This window comes from Lethenteron reissneri, chromosome 56 (genome assembly GCF_015708825.2).
Source record: "Lethenteron reissneri isolate LAM-NWPU_2019-01 chromosome 56, ASM1570882v1, whole genome shotgun sequence".
Classification (NCBI taxonomy): Eukaryota; Metazoa; Chordata; class Hyperoartia; order Petromyzontiformes; family Petromyzontidae; genus Lethenteron; species Lethenteron reissneri.
In genome coordinates, this window is record NC_083834.1 from 7,287,963 (window position 1) to 7,308,780 (window position 20,818).

Sequence of the window (20,818 nt, forward strand, 5' to 3'; positions counted from 1 at the left end):
GTCGGCCGATTAGCCTTGAGCTGCCCCGAGCTGCGAGCTGCCCCAGCTGCACGGTGTCTCTGCAAGTCCCCGTGGCGATCCAGGAGCCCTTTGTCGCTGATGCTATTTCAGGCTTTCGGTTGTTGGTGTATGCAGAGTCCCCTGGTGCCCGTCTACCTAAACCAGTTGCTCTTAACCTGGGGTGCACGCATCCCTTGGGGGTGCGAGATGCCCTTTCTGGGGGGTGTGAGATATGCCAGATTTTTTTAGAAGGTAAATCGTCAAAAACACACATTAAGCACGGGCACGTAAGTACAATAACTTTGTTTCAAGGCTGCAGTAAAGTTAAAGAGCCACTGACCTAAAAAAAATCACACGCAGCACATACAGACTGAAAATAAGCGATTTTAAAACAACGGTTTATTCTTTAAAAAAAAAATTTTTGTCCAAGTTTTATCCTGGTTGTGCTATTGACATCGTGAGATGAAGAATTAATTAAAATCTCGGAGCAGCGCATCTCTGTTAGAGAACAGCCCACAGAAGCGGAGTTGCCTTCAGGTTAACTCTGGCCCACAAAGGAGGGGGCAGCACTTTCCCGTCGACCCTGTTGCTATTAGTGTAATATTTGGTCTCATGATAGCCAAAGGAACATATTTAATTCTCACAGCTGCAATTTAGCCAGCGAAGTGTAGAGCCAAATATAATGCGATGGCGTTTTTGTTGTGCGATAATTAGTGTTCTGGCCGATTCCATCGACTGTGTCAATTCGAAAAACCCTGGTGAATCGTAGGCAGTGGCTGAAACCTGAATTTGAACCAGAGGTCGCAATCGGGTACCCGATACCCGTACCCTACCCGATGGCCGGGTACGGGTACCCGTTTGCGACCCTGGTGCGGCCGGGTACGGGTAGGCCGTGAGTCACTGGTGAGTAACCGTTTTGTCACTCATTTCCCAACGTCTTGTCTCTTCTCACAATTCAAGTTCCTAGAATCAACCCACCCGCGCCTGCAACATGGCTTCATCCCAGAGGTCGCAATCGGGTACCCGATACCCGTACCCTACCCGTATCCGGCCGGGTATTGGGTAGGGTACGGGTAACCCGTACCCGTTCCCGGCCGGGTACAGGTACCCGTTTGCGACCCTGGTGCGGCCGGGTACGGGTACGGGTATGGCTAAGGAATCAAAACCCGTTTGCGACCTCTGATTTGAACCTAGGACTTCAACAGTGGCGGCACAGTCCTCTGATCTCTGAGCCACTTGTCTTCTCAACAGTAGATTGTGAAGGCAAAGTTAATGAAGACTAACAAACTAAATTATCTTGAAGCAAATTGGTGCTTTAAACGTTGGCTTTGACCACGTTGCTCCTACTACTACTACTCCCTTTTGGAATAGTGTCGCGGGATCTTTAATGTCCATTGTGAAGCTGTGGACGGCACACCGTTACATTGGTTATGGCTTTATTTTGGTGATTTCGACAAGTTTTTTTGGTTTGGCCATGTTTGTTTGTTGTAGTACGGAGTTAGAATGATGGCTTTAATCTAAGTTGTCTTGTAGTTGTTGTTGTTTGACTTGCATCCCACTGGGATTTTTGCACAGCATTGGTGTACGGTGCTTTTTCTCTGGAAGACTTTGCAGTTTTTTCCTGGATTTTTTCTGTTTGCGCATAGTCACTTTGAGATGTTTTCTTGTTCATAGTTTTTGTTTGTTGCGGTTGCACCCGATTCAAGAGCCGAATGGCTCACAGGGCTATACCTAATAAATGAAACTGAACCGAACGCCACTGTTTAATCCACGTGGCAGCATTAATCAGGGGCGGCCCTCTGGAGTTGAACCGCTAACGTTTGCGACAAGCGTCGCCGGCTGCCCGTCTTGAAAGTGATTTCTTTTGCACGAGCGGCAAGCGCTCCGATTGGCCGGCCGGGTGGGGGGTGACTCTGAAGTCAAGACGCCAACGGACGCGTTGTTAATCGTCGCGGCGACGAGGAGGAGGAGGAGAGATGATAAATCGGTGAAAGCTGGCTATGGACGTGCCATTTTGAAAGGTCGACGCGGGGGTCGTTCGGAGGTTAGCGCGATGAACCGGCACGACTGAGATCATCACCGGCACCTTTAATCATTTATGGTGCTGGGTGCACAACGCAAGTTAACATTTAACATTGAATTGCATTTTCGTACATACGTATGTTGAGCTTATTTTCGCACTGTTCGTAGCCAACCGTGCTGGTCAGTGATGCGGGGTAAAGACAAGAAACTAAACACAATAAGTAGTTCTCAAGAAATGAGTGTTCAGTCGAGATTACACCAAGTATTATTGAAATGTAATGTGAAATTCAGCGTGTTGTACTGCTTTTTGTGTTCAGTTTGTTGACCTTCCCCCGCGCCTCCGATTAAGCTCGGTTGGCTACGTATGGCGCGTATAGAAGTTCAACGTACACACATACGTTGCATCGACGGGACGGCACATATCACGTCGCGTCTTCCGGCAGGCGACCCTGGCCGAGCCGGCAAAACGGTCACCGACTTACGAGCACCGCGTTGACGGAAGCTGACCGCGCGCGTGCGTCTGCGTGCGTTTGTCCGCCTTTGCAGACCTGACGGCGTGCACCAACGAGATCAACGTGAGCATCCCGCAGCTGGCCGACACGCTGTTCGAGCGCGCCGTCAACAGCAGCTGGGTGGTGGTGTTCAAAGCGCTCGTCACCACGCACCACCTCATGTGCTACGGGAACGAGGTACGGGGGGGGGAGGGGGAATGTGAGTGGCTCCTCTGCGTGGGAAAGTGGCGATTCCGTCGAGTTCGACGCGGTACCTTGAACTGACTAAGACGAAACTATTTCTCTTTTATCTGGCTATCATAAATGAATCGGACTCTTTGTCTAGACTGGAGGAACCCGATGAGCTATGAAGCTCTTTGTCACTGATGTCCAGTAGGGGCACGGGATCGGCAAGTTCCAGCAATGATACAAAAACCGATGGGAAAGGTGAGCAGGTCACTAAAAAACAAATAAAATGAGGTCAAGTATGCAAGTACAAATTTAAAAAGTGGAGACGTTCCTGTTGATTTTTTACAACAAATGCAGGCTTGTGCAAGGCAGCAAAACAACAACAGCATCAGTCTCGGACCACTGCAAGACAACACACAGTCCCATCAATACAATTGAACATTAAAATTGAAATATCGATACACGGGCATTGTTCAAAGTTAAGAATCACATTTGCAAATGTGGTTCTAATAAATGTGGTTATATCCAGCACTCTTAAAATGTATGTTGATTCTAAATGTATAGGGAAAAACCAGAGGACCCGGAGAAAATTTCACGCAACCACAGGGAAAGAGAGAGACACGCAAACTCCAAATAAACAGCAGGCGTCAGGGGTCGGGTTCTAACCCACGACCTCCTGTGTACCAGGCGAGGTACTTAACATCTCCTAGCCACCGTACCGTTGACCTGTGCTCGGTTGCATTAAATATCTCGAGTGACATCTGTCACTTTCATCGAGCTGTCCAGAGCCCCCTCTCGTGGAAGCCCCATCTGCCAACAGCGGCATGAGCTGGCAGTTGCAGGGCTGCACATTTTATCCTCCTGCACTATTCTCAGGACAACAAGAGGGCCCCATTCAATTGTTTAAAAGCGTCTTGTAATTTTCTTATATCGCGATAATCGCCGGGTCGCGATATTGACGATCGATGTTGGGTATCGTTAAAAAAATAATAAAAATTGTCACGGCAAGCTCGGTGACGGCCGCTCCCGTTTTATCGTGCAGCGCTTCATCCAGTACCTGGCCTCCAGGAACACCCTGTTCAACCTGGCCAACTACGTGGACAAGAGCGGCGTCCAAGGTAGGGGCCGGTGGGGTGGTTGGGCAGCCGCGTTCTCGTTGCGTGCGGTGGGGGGGCGGGGCAGGGCAAGACGCCCCCCCCCCCACCGTGCGCGCGTGTGGGACTTCGTCACCTTCAACTTCTTCTTTCGCAGCGCACGTTGCCGACCGTGCTCATGGGTCGTCTCCCACCTCGCACGCCGTTGTTCTGTGGCGCCCGGGCCATCTGTATGTATGTTGAGCTTCTCTCGCACCGTACGTAGCCAACCGTGCTAATCGGAGGTGCGAGTATGTGTGTACGTGCGTTTGTTGAACTTCTTTCGCACCGTACGTAGCCAACCGTGCGAATCGGAGATTGTGAGTATGTGTGTGTGTGTTGAGCTTCTCTCGCACCGTACGTAGCCAACCGCGCTAATCGGAGGTGCGAGTGTGTGTGTGTGTGTGTTGAACTTCTCTCGCACCGTACGTAGCCAACCGTGCGAATCCGAGATTGCGAGTATGTGTGCGTTTGTTTGTTGAACTTCTTTCGCACCGTACGTAGCCAACCGCACTAATCGGAGGTGCGAGTGTGTGTGTGTTTGTTGAACTTCTCTCGCACCGTACGTAGCCAACCGTGCGAATCGGAGATTGCGAGTGTGTGTGTGTTTGTTTGTTGAACTTCTTTCGCACCGTACGTAGCCAACCGCGCTAATCGGAGGTGCAAGTATGTGTGTGTGTGTTTGTTGAACTTCTTTCGCACCGTACGTAGCCAACCGCACTAATCGGAGGTGCGAGTGTGTGTGTGTTTGTTGAACTTCTTTCGCACCGTACGTAGCCAACCGCGCTAATCGGAGGTGCGAGTGTGTGTGTGTGTGTGTGTTTGTTGAACTTCTTTCGCACCGTACGTAGCCAACCGCGCTAATCGGAGGTGCGAGTGTGTGTGTGTGTGTTTGTTGAACTTCTTTCGCACCGTACGTAGCCAACCGCACTAATCGGAGGTGCGAGTGTGTGTGTGTGTTTGTTGAACTTCTTTCGCACCGTACGTAGCCAACCGCGCTAAGCGGATGCGCGATGCAGCTCAGTGATTTCAGATGAACGCGTGTGCTTGTGTCAGACCGCGGATCTGTTACTTCGTATTTTTTCCAGAGCTTGTCCTTTTGATGTTTGACGGGGTTTTAAACGACACGTCGCGTATCTCGTTGTTTCAATTAGTTGCGAAAATCGTTCTTCAACCGACCGGTGTTCGAGCCGCGGCAATAATAATTGGCGTGTGGACGCGCCTGTGCACCGCACGACATTCGTTTGTTTGGCTTTGTCGGCCGGTGGAGGGCTTCCAATGTCACTGATTTGGTCAGATCGTGAAGGCGTTCGAATCCAAAGCGGCCACCCGTGATTTCACCGGGGGCTCGAGTTAAGGGAGTCGACGGGATCAGTCCACTCACCAACGACTGCTTCCTTGGGCTGCGTCGGAGCTCTGACAATTAAACTTTTGTACATGACTGTCATGCGACGAACATTAACCTCGTTGGCAGGGCGGATGGGAAGGTGTTTGCCCCCACCGCGCACCCCTGCTGTGTGCACCAGAGGTCGCTTGAAGGAATTTCAGAGGTAGCTCTGTACTTCTTTGGGCCGTTGGGTAGCAAAAGTAGTTGCTGTCCGCGAGAAGATTGGAATTGGATACCTTGGGCTCGTTGCATAACACCGATTGCGTATTCGGGATATAATTGTGGAAAATTATTTTGTAAAAAAAAACAACTTTAATGATGTCACATGGTCTGGAGGGAGAAACCAGCGACTGTAATACAAATTAATTTAATACCCCGTAACCAAATGTACCGAAACTGAAACCTGAAAAACATTTAATTAAAGCCGTTCGCAGTGGGAATGGGGGGGGGGGAAGCGCGGTTACGTGTAACTCGAATAACCCCGATTGCCCACGCTCCACTCCGACTGTCGATGTCCATTCTGGGGGCCGCGCTCGCCCACGCCACGTCAGCGGTGTTGCCCGCGGCACGCACACAGAGCTCAGTTCATTCGCGCGCGGCCTTGGTGGGTGGGGGGGGGGGGTGGCCAGTTAGCGCCACACCTGGCGCTGGTCCGGCCGACACAATGTTGTTCCTGTGTGCCCGGTGGCCGGGCCTGACCGCCGGTCCAAGTGGCACGACGGCGTAGGGCCGTCTCCGGCGAGCAATTTTGGCGGCGGTGCGAGGGTGCGGCCGACCACGCCCTCACAAGTCGCCGCCGCTGCGGCCGCCGCCTCCGCTGCGTGCCGCCTCTGCGGAGTCGTGTTATTAATCGGGCGGCCGCTAGCGGGCGGCTCGAGTTGCGTGGCAAGGGGGGAAGGTGGTGGGCGAGGAGGGGGGGGGGAACTAAAGAAATTAAAAAGACAACGCGCCAATAAAAAACAGATGCGGTTGACGTCGGTGAGCTTGGATTGGATTTTTGTTTGGTTTAAAGCAGCGACGAAGACATTTTTTGGTGACCCTTGTTGCAGGGTCAAAGCTGCCTCCAAGTAATTATTTGATTGGCGGCAGGTCGCTCGTTCTCCTCTGCTGCCCCCACTAACCCCCCCTCCCCCACCAGTGATCTGTGGCGTCCACTCCCTGTCCCCGTTCAAATCTACAAGTGTGTGGGACGTGTGTGTTGCGCGCTGGTGCCTGATTGAGGTCCACTCTGACTTATATTGGTACCTGGTGCAGGTGCGTAAACATCGTCCCCACGCAGACAAATACTGCCATGTACGGTGCTGGCTACATCGCTGTTTGTGTGCAGTGCCAGCCTTAATAGGTGCTCACTAACAGCACTTGCGTGAATGTTCAACGTAGGACCGCACGGTTGAGCTTTGTCGTCTGCTGGAGTATGTGTTGGTGTGTAAAGTACTGTGATTGTGTAGGTTTTTTTTGTGTTGTGCGTATGTGTTGTACAATTATACGTATGTACGTTGAACTTCTTTCGCACCGTACATAGCCAAGCGTGCTAATCGGAGGTCCGGGGGATGAACAACGAAGGACAATTTGAATAAGAATGCGTTTTGTTATTGGCTGTGTACATTGTGCCGTGTTATTTGCACGTAAACGAATAGCCACGCGCGCTTTTGCATTGGCGGGGCTAGTGTGGGTGTGTGTGCGTATCGTGGCGGGGACACGTGTGGTGCTGTGTGTGTGCGTGCATGTCGTGGTGGGGATGCGTGTGTTGGGGATACATGCTGCTGCGTGTTCGCTCGTGAGTGTATGTACGAACTGTACATCTCTGAAAAAGAGCTTCAAAGCTCATCGGATTTCTCCAGTCTAAATAAGGATTCTGATAGCACGTTGAACTTCTTTTACTCCGTCCGTAGCCAGGGAACGTGTGTGTGTGTTTTGTGTCTTGTTGCGCAGGGGCACGTCACTTTACAGAGGCGCGCGGCTCTCCTCGTGTTACAAGCGTGTGGCTTGTGCTGTTATTCGACGGGAGCCACGCGTGTTTTGTGTTTAGCGGGTGTGCACGTGCGTGTTGGCGCGCGTATTTAATCGAGGGTCGCTTTTGCGCTCCAGACATGTGCATATTGCGGTGCAAGTCTACGGAGCACGTCTCTTTTCATGCTGCGTGTTGTTTTCCCTTGTGTGTTATTGTCTTGTTGACGTGCGTATGTGTTTGCAGATGTATGCTGGTGTTTGACGTGGAAGTTGAAAAGGGACGCGTGTGCTTATTCGTGCTGGGTGTGCCGCTGTATAAGCTAGCGGCAGGGCAGCGCTTGTTGCAGGTCAACTCGGCCTTAAAACGAGTACCTGGTGCGGTGTGTAAACATCGGCGCTGCAGAGGCAAAAGTGGCCTCGCGTATTGCTCGCCACCCAATCCTTCATGTGGTCACATACCATCCTTAGTAGGTGCTCGCTAGCAGCACTTGCCCAAACAGTTTGTTTAAGCCTGTACAGGACGTATCTTTGTCTTTGATGTGTGCATAAGCTAACAGGGACACGCTCTGCTGTGCTGTGTTGTTGCCGTGCCGGGCAGGTTACGACATGTCCACGTTCATCCGGAGGTACAGCAAGTACCTGAACGAGAAGGCCTACTCCTACAGGCAGATGGCTTTTGACTTCACGCGGATAAAGCGCGGGTGAGTGAACGTCACTTGCACCTACCGGTGATAGGCGGATGCTGCCACCATCTCATATCTGTCTCCTCCACATGAAACTTTTTTTTTTAAACATTCCATGAGCCACATGGCATTCTAGGAGTTCATAATTTTCAGCAGTGTTGGTTATACACAAGAAAAACTCTGGACCGGTTGCTTGAACCAATGCTGGTGAACTACCCTGATGTTTATAGGATCCTGCCTGTTAGATGTAGATCCCTAGTCGAGTACATCACTGTATACAATACCACAATGTGACTATTTTGTTACACCTCTATGAGCAATCGCTACGGGGTCCCATGGCCAAATCGCCTGGAATGTGGTCGTTTTTTGTCGCATTTCGGAACGCTAAAAGGGCGTTCGGGCCTGAACAGCGCTCCGATGTCCGACCATAATGCTCACCAGGTTGTCGTAGGCGGCTGCAGGTCCACGCTGTGGTCCCCCAAGAGGCCAGTGCAGCAAAACCCATTGCTCCTACGCTCTCGCGTGTGTGCTTCTGGCTCATCGTCGGCAGATTTGGTCCCGTGTCCTTAACCCAGCTCGATCCGAGGGTTGGCTGCGAGATGGACAATCCTACACCACAGGGCTCTGTCTTTGGCAGTTCTTGCGACGAGTTGACCCAAGCAGCAGCGTCATCAACCCCATCGTCTTTTTCACGTCGGACGCGGCCTCGCCTCTTGAGCACCTCTTGAGTGACCGTCTTTAGACGGATTCGAGTTTGTGAAGCCCATCGAGACGGGGAACCTCATTTAAATCACTGGGAACCCTGGGTTCAAATGAAGACAACAACGTGGCACAAATTCAAGTGCACGGGCAAGACAAACACAGAGCGGCCCCACTTGGAGACGTTTCGACGCGCAGAATTATCTTCGCACTTCAACCAACCCGCGTTGAACCAGCATGGCGAAGTATGGTCAGACGACCCCCATGACCCGCACCGCATCGGGGGTGACGGGATGCCTTCCTCCAGCGGTGGATTGACTCGAGGGGCCGTACATGCAAAGACCGCGCACGCGAGGAAATCGAGCGCTTGCGACGTTTTCCCGCGTGGACTCAATCCCGGGTTCTTAAACAACGAAGCGAATGAAAAGTACGCTGCGTGCGCACGCGCTTCTCGCTGACATCCACCGCCTGTTAGCGTTTTTCATCGGCGGACGAGGGGGGGGGGGGGCGCCGGCTGCGGGGACGTCCTGTCGATGGCGTTGCCTCATTTTGAAAGTCCACGGTGGTTGATGACCTCTCCCTTCCTCTCGGGCGCCGCTGCGCAGTGCGCGCGGTGTTGCCCCCCCAGAGGGGGGGGGGGGAGCGGTGGGTAGGGGGGGGAGCAGTGGTTGGGGGGTCTTATTTTAATGGCTTTAACGTGTGGCGGTCAAATGCCACGCGCTTTGGCTGGCGGGCGGGCGGCCGGAGAGGAAATGCCGTCATCACGGGCGTGCGGATGTGGCTGGGAGCGGGAGGCGCGCACGTGCCCCGCGGCCCTTGGCGGGGGGGGTGGGAGGACGCGGACGCGATGAACGACGGGGGACAGAGGACAGACGGACGTTATATTGTGCGCTACCGGGCAACCGTTATAATAATAATACAAAAATAATGTATAACTCGCACGTTTTTTCGAAAAAGCGAGAAGACAATTTCCGGTCGTGACACGGAGGCTCGGCGTACGGGGTGGGGGGGGGGGCGCCTCCTCGTACGAGAGACGCATGAGTGCGACCTTCAACTGCCTCTTGGAAGTGCCGATGAACGCTTCCCATTCTCAACAGCTATTGCTGTTGAGAATGGGAAGCGGGGGATGCGATTTCAAATTATTAATAGTAGTTTAGATTGATAATGCACATTCTGTCCTCAGATCGCAAGTAAACTAGACTTTTTTACCGGTAAAGGCACACTGAGCTCTGTAGCTTTTTACAGAAGCGACCTGGACGCAAATGATAGCTCAACGAAGAGGCTTATCACTTGGAAATTTACAGCAGCCAAATACTCTCAACGCAGGTTTCTGAATGTTGGGGGGAAAAACGGAGGACCCGGAGAAAAATCCACGCGACCACGGGGAGAACACGCAAACTCCAAATATACAACAGGCATCAGGGTCGGGATCGAACCCACGAATTGCTGCATACCGGGCGAGGTAGTTAACATCTTGCAGGCGTGGCGCCTGGCAAAATGTTCAGCCGCGGAGAAAGCGGTGCTCTACCAGGACAGTCTTGGTTCAGGGTGCTACGGTGACGAACGAGTGGATGAATAATGTCCTGAGTGCACAGGGCGTTGACTTTGTGCTGCCCGTGTTTGGAGGAGTGACGACCAGATCTCGCGTTAGGGGCGGTTGACATTAGGGGGAGAGAACAAGGGAGAGCCGAGTTGAAATAGCTCCAGCAAAGTGGCAACTTCCAGTGTCCAACCATAACAATGTGCTTTTGCGGCCGTCTGGAACGCTCTTCCTTCTGATGTTAGGAAGCCACTGGAGCTATGCACCTTTAAATCTAGATTGAAAACCCATTTCTCTCCAACTGCTTTTTGTTTTTGGGTTTTTGTCGTCCTTCCCGCTGCACCTCCGATTAGCACGCTTGGCTACGTGCGGTGCAAAACAAGTTCAACATACATACGGTTGCATGTTAAATAATAAATACTTAATATGCACTATGTAATGTATGGCCACGTTGTCAAAAGAGAGCGCGGTGCAGAAAAAAAATCTGCTACTGTACCGTACTCAGGGCAGGCCGAGCGCGACGCGGTGATGGGGAAGCGATGACGACAGTGACATCATCATCAGCCCCCCCCCCGCACCCCCACCTTGACCTCGATTTGCATATCATTTGTGTCGCGTAATTGTTGCGGGCCTGAATTTATGGAAATGAAGACGCACGTTTTGTATGGTGATCTTTCGTTAGTTTTGTCGAAATCAATAATAGATTTTTAGATCAATGAAAGCAATGGATTTGGGACGGAAAGAGGAACAAGTGGTGGTGACCTCCAGGGTGGATCTTTGACCTCCCAGGGTGGATCGTCGCTTGTTTGTGAAGGAGGGAGCGAGAGAGAGCGAGAGAGGGGTACGTGCCTGGGCGCTATCGGCCGCATTCCTCCCTGCCTCGTTTGGACAACATTCTTCTTGTGCCGGTGTCTTTCTTTTTTTTTCTGCGTTGTGTTTGTTTGCTCTTTGTGTTTGACTGTCAAAATACGGGAGGAAGAAAAAAACGAACTGACACGCACACGCAGAAAACTCCTGGCCTCAAGTGGGCTCTGTCGGCAGTGTGTCTGCGGTCTCAACTAAACTGTTTTAATAAGAAAAATTGTAGTTTACCAGGTAAAGCCCACTGATGAGCTAGCTTCTTTTCAGAAGCGACCTGGCCGTCACAAACGATAGCTCAACGAAGCGGCGTATCGCATGGAAATTTATACCGGCAGCCAAATACTCTGAACGCGTGATGTTGATTTTAAACGTGGAGGGAAAAACTGGAGGACCCGGAGAAAAAGCCACGCGACCACGGGGAGAACACGCAACCTCCAAATATACAGCAGGCGTCGGGCTCGGGATCGAGCCCACGACTTCCTGTATATCAGGCGAGGTAGTTAACATCTCCTAGCCACCGCGGCGCCCATCGCTGCCATTGGGATGGCAAAACTAGAGGCGGTGTGGCGGTTGTCACTGTTTCTCATGTTTCGGTACCCGGGGGGGGTGGGGGGGGAGATGATGTGATGGTTTTGTCGTCGTCATCATGGCTACTGCTGCTGCTACGCCTGCCTTCAGGCTGTTTGTTCCGGTACGGGCAGAACCTCGGGACTTGGCTCCTGCGGCGGAAACGGGTTGGGCCGTGGGTGCATGGGCTGACACAGCATGATGGGAGAGAGTGTGTGGCGAGTGAGGGGTGTACGGTGTGCGAGCATTGTTGCGGCTGGGTGGGTGTGTCCGAGTGAGTGTGTAGTGGTAGTGTGAGTGGAGAGCGGCAGTGGAGTGGTTATCGCGCTGTGCTACGAACTCCGAGTTCGATTCCCTCTCGCGACCACCAGCACCAGTGACCATTATCTATTCCGGTCCTGGGCCTCCCCTAGGACACCTCTGATTAGCACGATTGACTACGTACGATGTGAAATAAGTTCGACATACATACAAATGAGTACCTGGTGTGACGTGTAAACATCGCCACTCGGAAGACAAAGGCGGACGGGCGTGGTGCTGGCCAATTGTCAGCTTGTGTGTCTTTGAGGCCTTCATAGGTGCTACTCGCTAACAGCGCCTTGCCCCAACAGGCTGTTGAAGGCTACATGGGGGATCTTTGTCTTTTTGTGTGAGTGAACAAGAAAGTGATTGAGTGGGTGAGTAAGCAAGTGACCGAGTGATTGAATAACTGAGGCGAGTTGGATTGCGTGAATGGGTGAGTGAGCGAGTGCCATTGTGAGTGCGCGTGTAAGTGGGTAACTTATTGAGTGACTGGGTGAGTAAGTGAGTGGTTCAGAGCAGTTGTGTGACTGAGTGAGCTTAAGTGAGCAAGTGAGTGTGTGAGTGAATGAATGATGGCCTAAATCAGGGGTGGGGAACCTTTTTTCTGCCAAAGGCCATTTGGATATTTATAACATCATTCGTGGGCCACACAAAATTATCAACTTAAAAATTAGCCTGTTATATTTGGTCAAACATTTAATTAACTCACCCCTAATGCGATGGCTGGAACTGCTTCTCTTTGGTGAGGCGTGTGATGTTAGCTGGTATTGATGATGTTGCTACTCGCAACTAATTTTCCAGGTTTGCTCCTAGATTTGTTGAATTTCGAGTCCCGCCTGCGGTTGCCTTGGCAGGGCCACACCAAATTATTTTGCGGGGCCTTATACGGCCCGCGGGCCGGACGTTCCCCACCCCTAGCCTAAATGAACGAGGGGCGAGTGGGTTGAGTTTGTACGTGTGTGACGGGAGATGGTGGTGTAGTTGCTCGCGCACCGCTTTAACATCTGGCAACCCGTGTCACGGGGAATGATATCGGCGATATCAGTACCCGGCTTGATTGGGCCCCCTCCCTCTTAGGTCGACTCAGCCTTAAATGAGTACTTGGTGGGGCGTGCGAACATCAAGCCCGTGCTTTGTACGAGTGTGAACCGGCTGCAGTGGGTGACCCAAACCGGGAACGTGACCACTTCTGACACCCAGTGCTGACTGGATGTCGCCGAATCTGGCCAGCGTGCCAGGGTCACAGCCAGCCGGCCACGGGGGGGTTGGGGAAGGTGCCACAAAACTAGCCTTGGCACGATATCCATCATCATTATCATCAGCCATGGATCGATCAATCCACTGCTGGATGAAGGCCACCCCAAGCGATCGCAATCTCGTTTCCAACCTGCAGCCCGTACAAAATTCTCTGCCACGTGTCACGGCGGGGTTACCACAAGATCCGATCGCGTCCGTCCGGTGCTCGCCAAGTTGCATTGACTTCCCGGTTGCCGAACGAACACGTTGTTATCAGGTCGGGCTCGTTACACACAAAGTGCTTGCCACAATGAACGACAATACTTTGCTGATCTCGTAAAGGAGCGTAAAGCATCATCACGCCAACTCCAGTCATCCTCGCAGCAGCGGCTTTTGACTGGCCATTGAACAAAGATGGTGGTCGGTCAGCGCATCGCACGGCGCTTTCAGATGCGCTTCTGCGTCCACTGGGAGCTATGCACTTTTAAGTCGTGTAGATTGAAAAATTTATTTCTTTAGAAATTGCCTTTTGTGTTTAGTTAAATTATTATCTGCCGAGGTGTGTAAACACCACGACTAGGGAGACAAAGGTGGCCGGGCATGGCACTGGCCACCCACCCCCTCCCCCCTCCTTGTGTGCCTTTCCAACTAATGATGGGTGTTACTCGCTATAACAGCACTTGCCCCAACGGTCTTTATTAAAAGGCTGTCCGTTTTGTGTGTGCAGGGTGGAGGGCGTGATGAGGACCATGAACACGGAGAAGCTGCTGAAGACGCTGCCCATCGTGCAGAGCCAGCTCGACGCTTTGCTCGACTTTGAGGTGCGTGGGCATCGGTGGTGGCGGTTGTGTTGTGGTGGCGGTTGTGTTGTGGTGGCGGTTGTGTTGTGGTGGCGGTTGTGTTGTGGTGGAGGTTGTGTTGTGGTGGCGGTTGTGTGGTGGCGGTTGTGTTGTGGTGGCGGTTGTGTTGTGGTGGCGGTTGTGTTGTGGTGGCGGTTGTGTGGTGGCGGTTGGTGCCATTCAAGCACGTGCCGCTGCGACCGACTTTGCGTGCGGATTTCGGAGGAAAATGAAGAAACTAAAAAACTTAAACAAATTTTCGGCCCACTGAGCTATATGGCTCTTTTTCAGAAGCGACATGGCTATCACAACTGATAGCTCAACGAAGCGGCTTATCATCACATGTACATTTACAGCGGCCAAATACTCTCTAAACACAGACTCGGAGAAAAATCTACGCAACCACAGGGACAGAGAACATGGAAACTCCAAATTTACGGGCGTCAGGGTTGGGGGTCGAACCCGCGACCTCTTGTATACCTGGCGTGGTAGTTAACATCTCGCCACGGCGGCGTTCACTCTGACGAGGGGCGGCACCGCCGGTGCCCATGAAGCTGCCATTATCTTCTTGGTTCTTTCGGTAAAGTCACGTAGAAGGGAAATAATAAAATAATAAAAGTTAAACATAATAATCAGTTTATTATATTATATTATTATATTACTTTATTTTATAATGTTTTATTTTTATTCTTTTATTATTTCCATTCTACGTTGTTTTATTTTTATTATTTTATTATTTCCCTTCTACGTGACTTTACCGAAAGAACCAAGAAGATGAATCTCTGCAGTCGCCAAAGCTTTAAATCGAAATTTAAGCTGCCATTAGTTCGTGCGTTGCGATTCCCGGTTTCAAATTGATAATTGGGCTCAGAAACCCGCCTGTGAAACTGTGCCTTCGTGATCGCGTTGCGCGATGAGAGTGGCGCAGATACCACGTGTAGTCTTCATTATTAGTTTGCGAGTAGGGGGGAGGTAGGGTGCGGGATTTTGTAGCTGCTCATCCAGAGCTACGAATGCCCTGGTAGTGCATTGTCTTTGTACTGTGCGCCTTATCGCGTTCTCTGGTCTGACAATTTTCAGTTTCAGTTTCATTTATTTGGAATAACCCTGTGAGCCATTCGGCTCTTGATTCGGGTGCAACCGCAACAAACAATACAATTCTAAGATACATTTAACATTTACTGTATGCAAATTGAAACACCCCTTACAAAAACAATAAAATCTTCCAGAAAAAGCACCATTTGTTTATGCTGCGTACAAAAATGTGCAAAAAAAATCCCATTTTGATGTTAGATCACAATAACAATCAACTGGTGACACTGGTGAGACTGGGCCCGACAGAAGGCTGTCCTCTGGTATGCAGCCCAATCAGTTTCAAGAACAGTGCATATATGATCAGAGCATGTTTTGTTTGCAGTGTTCAACACAGGTACGTGTGGTTCATGCAGACGTGATTCCTTGCAAAAGGTTTCTATTTGGTGTCCGAACATCTTAACACCTGCTGTATTGCCAGAAAGGGCAAAACCTATTCTTACTTTTTCATACATGTGCAGGATGTTTGCTTACATGCCTCGGCAACCCTAAGCGCCGTATATCCCATCTCATCTCAACCATTCCATTGCCTTGCTGCAGTCTAGCCAACGGGGATGCCCCAGGGCCAGCCGTTCCTGTGCAGCGCGAGGTGCACACAGCAATGTCTGCCAGGAAGGGGACGATTTTGTTATTTGTTTTTGATGATGAAATCATTTTGCGAGTAGATTTTTAAAAAAAAAATTTACATTTTGCTTGGCACATTTGCGTTGTGATGCCCGGCACACGTGGGGCTAACTCGGTTTTCGTTAACGCCACGGGATCTTTAACGTCCACTGCGCCGCGTATTTTACGGCTGATACACCCGCAGCATTAACCAGGGCGGCCGGTGGCCTCGAACCGTGAACCCCCTCTGCAACAAGAGGCTAAAGCGCCATCGCTCGGCCGAGGCATAACTTGACATCGGTGAAACAGAGTTTCACAGCTCATCGGATTTCTCCAGCATTAAAAAAATATTATTTTAACTCGCCGACGTAAAGCTTTCGGATTCCTGCCTTACCGAGCGTGCACGGTTTGGCGGGGTTCTGCCAATCGACGGCGCACTAAGACCCCCCCCGCGTGGCCGGCACGCTGCGTTATGTAGCGCCACGGTGACCCCCCCACCCACCCCACCCCCCACTGCCGGCGCCTGGCGGGGGGTGGGGAAAGACCAGGGAGCTGTAAACTCCCTTGTGATTTCCCAACACGCCCGTTCCATTAGCGGACGGAGAGAAAGCCGACCGACCTTGCGATGCCTAACGTGCGCGCGGAGGCTTTTACGAGCACCACAGGCGCGGCAGCCCGCGGTTACCGTGAGCCGCCGTGGTCCTAACCTCGTGATTAATTAATGCTCGTCGAGTCCAGAGCTGGCCTCGGGAGGGAGCGTGTGCGTGCGTGTGTCTAGGTCGGAATGGGATCTTGTCTCGGATAAAATTAGCTCACGTGTTTTGTGTCCTGTGGGGGGTGTGTGTGTGTGTGCTCTGTATCCATAATTGTATGCCAAGACAAAGATGCCCCGTGTCATCTACACAGTTTGTTGGACCATGTATTGTTGGCGAGCACCTATTATAAAGCTGGAACAGCCTCACGAGGGAGGTAAACTGTCAAATTGTTAAATTTCCCGCTAATTGCCTAATAGGGGCTTATTATGCATAGCCATCGTCAAAACCTCTACTGGCAAGACTAATGCCCCAGGTCATTCTTGAAAATTAGACTGATCCCGGCCTACCCGAGTTCTCTGCTGGATAAACAAAATAAACTTTAACTTGATTTTCCATAAAGATTGTTTCCCTCTGGCCACCGAGGAGTGGCTGGGACAGAGCGATGAAGGCCAAACGGATCTAGGCCGTGGCCGTCGATCCGGGAACGGCCCTGGTCCGTCGCTGGGCCGCTGAGTCGGCTTCGCGCGTGGCCATGACGGCGGAGCGCGAGTCTGGCCTACCGAGACACTGACCTGACCCCTCCCCCCGCCCTCCCTCTTGCGGTCACGTGTGTGCACAGGTGACGCCCAACGACCTGACGAACGGGGTCATCAACTCGGCCTTCATGCTGCTCTTCAAGGACCTCATCCGTCTCTTCGCCTGCTACAACGACGGCATCATCAACCTCCTCGGTGCGCGCACGTCCCCCCCCTTCTTCCTTTCCTTCTTTTCGTCCCCCGTCGACGTTCTGGGGCCGCGCTGCACGAAAAGACTTGAGGGCAAAGCTTGCTCTTTGGTCCGTGTACAGACAGTCCTCGACTTACGCACTCAGTTCGTTCCTGGTACCCCTTCGTAAGTCAGAACACAGTAATCTTCTGTATTTAAATGCCCACACGCGCACAAACCCTCGCTCCCAGGACGAGGCTGACTCATTAACATCTCTCAGAGGGTTGCTCAGCCGATCAAAATAGTGCCGCTGTTCAATTTAACACGCAGGCTTTTCACGAACAATATCATCCATAATATAGGTTTGTTTTTTTGGTTTAGATCGCATAAATATAAATGTGTTGTTAAAGCCCGCCACCACCCGACACAGCCAACTAGTAAGGTTTGTCACGTTTAACAGAACGTGGCCAATTCGTTACTAGTACAGCACACCTGTTGTGTGTTGGAGAGCAAATCCACAACATTTACAATCCGAGCACGACGTTTCGCCAGTAATAACAACCGGCATCATCAGGCGACAGCCATATTTGTCAGTGAGTTCGCGTTTTAAGTCGATGTAAAAAAAAAAATGAATGGAAGCTGGTTCGTAAGTGCGTGTGTTTTACTGTACCTGAATAGGCGCTCGCCAACAGCAACTGGCCCAGCGTTGTGTCCAGGCTTACGCGGGTTGTTGCGGTGGGCGGTGGTGGTTGTCTCTGCGGTTGTGGCTCTGCAGAGAAGTACTTTGAGATGAACAAGAAGAATTGTAAAGAGGCGCTGGACCTGTACAAGAAATTCCTCACGCGCATGACACGCGTCTCAGAGTTCCTCAAGGTGGCCGAGGTGAGGTTCGCACGTACGCACAGATGCACATGTGCATCATTTGAGGCCTAGTTGATCTCGGGGAGGCCTAGTTGACCTCAGATAATCGTCACTGGTGTTGGCCATGAGCGGGAAATCGAACCCAGGCCGCCGGGTTTGTAGAGCAGCACGCACACGCAAATATGCGTATGCGTACACACCCATCTGCGTGTGTGGGTACACATTCATCTGCGTGTGTGGGTACACACACATTCGTGTGTGGGTACACACACACATCTGCGTGTGTGGGTACACACACACACATCTGCGTGTGTGGGTACACACACACACATCTGCGTGTGTGGGTACACACACATTCGTGTGTGGGTACACACACACATCTGCGTGTGTGGGTACACACACACACACACATCTGCGTGCGTGGGTACGCACACATCTGCGTGCGTGGGTACGCACACACATCTGCGTGCGTGGGTACGCACACACATCTGCGTGCGTGGGTACACGCACACACATCTGCGTGCGTGGGTACACGCACACACATCTGCGTGCGTGGGTACGCACACACATCTGCGTGCGTGGGTACACGCACACACATCTGCGTGCGTGGGTACGCACACATCTGCGTGCGTGGGTACGCACACACATCTGCGTGCGTGGGTACGCACACACATCTGCGTGTGTGGGTACACGCACACACATCTGCGTGCGTGGGTACACGCACACACATCTGCGTGCGTGGGTACGCACACATCTGCGTGTGTGGGTACGCACACACATCTGCGTGCGTGGGTACGCACACACATCTGCGTGTGTGGGTACGCACACACATCTGCCTGTGTGGGTACGCACACACATCTGCGTGCGTGGGTACGCACACACATCTGCGTGTGTGGGTACGCACACACATCTGCGTGCGTGGGTACGCACACACATCTGCGTGCGTGGGTACGCACACACATCTGCGTGTGTGGGTACGCACACACATCTGCCTGTGTGGGTACGCACACACATCTGCGTGCGTGGGTACGCACACACATCTGCGTGTGTGGGTACGCACACACATCTGCGTGCGTGGGTACGCACACACATCTGCGTGTGTGGGTACGCACACACATCTGCCTGTGTGGGTACGCACACACATCTGCGTGCGTGGGTACGCACACACATCTGCGTGTGTGGGTACGCACACACATCTGCGTGCGTGGGTACGCACACACATCTGCGTGCGTGGGTACGCACACACATCTGCCTGTGTGGGTACGCACACACATCTGCGTGCGTGGGTACGCACACACATCTGCGTGCGTGGGTACGCACACACATCTGCGTGCGTGGGTACGCACACATCTGCGTGCGTGGGTACGCACACACATCTGCGTGCGTGGGTACGCACACACATCTGCGTGCGTGGGTACGCACACACATCTGCCTGTGTGGGTACGCACACACATCTGCCTGTGTGGGTACGCACACACATCTGCCTGTGTGGGTACGCACACACATCTGCCTGTGTGGGTACGCACACACATCTGCCTGTGTGGGTACGCACACACATCTGCCTGTGTGGGTACGCACACACATCTGCCTGTGTGGGTACGCACACACATCTGCCTGTGTGGGTACGCACACACATCTGCGTGTGTGGGTACGCACACACATCTGCCTGTGTGGGTACGCACACACATCTGCCTGTGTGGGTACGCACACACATCTGCGTGCGTGGGTACGCACACACATCTGCGTGCGTGGGTACGCACACACATCTGCGTGTGTGGGTACGCACACACATCTGCCTGTGTGGGTACGCACACACATCTGCCTGTGTGGGTACGCACACACACGTGCACACGAGCCGAGTAACGCCCGTTGCGCTTCGTGTCGTTGCAGTGCGTCGGCATCGACAAGGGCGACATCCCCGACCTAACGCAGGTAACGAACGACTCCGCGTGTCACATCTTCTGCATCCCATTGGACGTTAAAGATCCTCTGGCGCTGTTCAAGAAAGAGTAGGCCATGTGTGTGCCGGCGTCACGGTCTCAGCTTGATAGATTTGTGTGCGCAGTAACTTTTCTTTTTTTCTTCCAAAAGTATTTTGTGGACAAGACGATTCGGGTACACGGAGGATATGAAAGGGGGTTGGCACCACCACAAGCACATTACGGATTACAATGCAATGGGACCCACCTGTCTAAAACGCACGTTTCAGTAAACTCTACAACCCCCTGCTGTCTTCCTAAACTGAAGAATAAACGGGGGGTAGATGGGGATGCCTGAATGCCCAAATGAATGCTCTTGAGAATCAATGCCCACTGGAGAAGAGAGAGTGAAGGAGTTCCATGTTTGTTTGTAAGCTTCCTCCCCGCGTGCACAGTTACTTGTAAACCCTTTCTTGTTGCGATGACGGACGTGTTCGTCATCGCAACGGGATCGGAAGAAAAAATAAAATAACTTTATCGCTACCGAGGATCCCACAAGGCCACGCGGGAGGGCGTGTGGCACAGCTTGGCACCCGCTGTCGTAGGGTGCGGTCGTGTCGCTACGGTTCCCTGCGGCGAGTTACAACGCATTTAAAAACAGCGGCGCTGTGCCGAGCCTCTTGGGCGTTCCGAGATTCGGCGGTGAGCGGGAACCCTCCCCTCCCACTCCAACCCTGCAAACTTGCAGACGTCTCAGAACAGGAAGGGTTAATTTGGAGAACTCGTCGCGGCGTCGCGCTCCCTACTGGCGGACTGCACACAGGGACAGCTGCCGCTGGGTTGTCCCCTTGGCTAGACTGCAGCAGGGTGAATGGAATGCTTGCGATTGAGATGGGATGTTTCCGAAGGTTGCTGCGACATTTCAGAAAGCACCCTTATTGTTAAGTCAATTGAGAGTTCGGCTGGAGCGAAAGACCCTGCTC

The 20,818-nt window shown here is 52.2% G+C and overlaps 1 protein-coding gene across 6 annotated transcripts in view; it reads left to right on the forward strand.

The window, feature by feature from the left end:
- The window catches only part of LOC133357070 (phosphatidylinositol-binding clathrin assembly protein-like), a 68,672-nt gene that overhangs the window by 16,616 nt on the left and 31,238 nt on the right, over positions 1-20,818 (forward strand). For all 6 annotated transcript variants that reach the window (XM_061574838.1, XM_061574840.1, XM_061574839.1 and 3 more), the window contains exons 2-8: positions 2,569-2,711; positions 3,745-3,820; positions 7,771-7,873; positions 13,789-13,882; positions 16,970-17,081; positions 17,831-17,937; positions 19,807-19,848. In XM_061574838.1, coding sequence (XP_061430822.1) covers positions 2,569-2,711; positions 3,745-3,820; positions 7,771-7,873; positions 13,789-13,882; positions 16,970-17,081; positions 17,831-17,937; positions 19,807-19,848 — 677 coding nt within the window. The remainder of the gene's footprint in view (positions 1-2,568; positions 2,712-3,744; positions 3,821-7,770; positions 7,874-13,788; positions 13,883-16,969; positions 17,082-17,830; positions 17,938-19,806; positions 19,849-20,818) is intronic.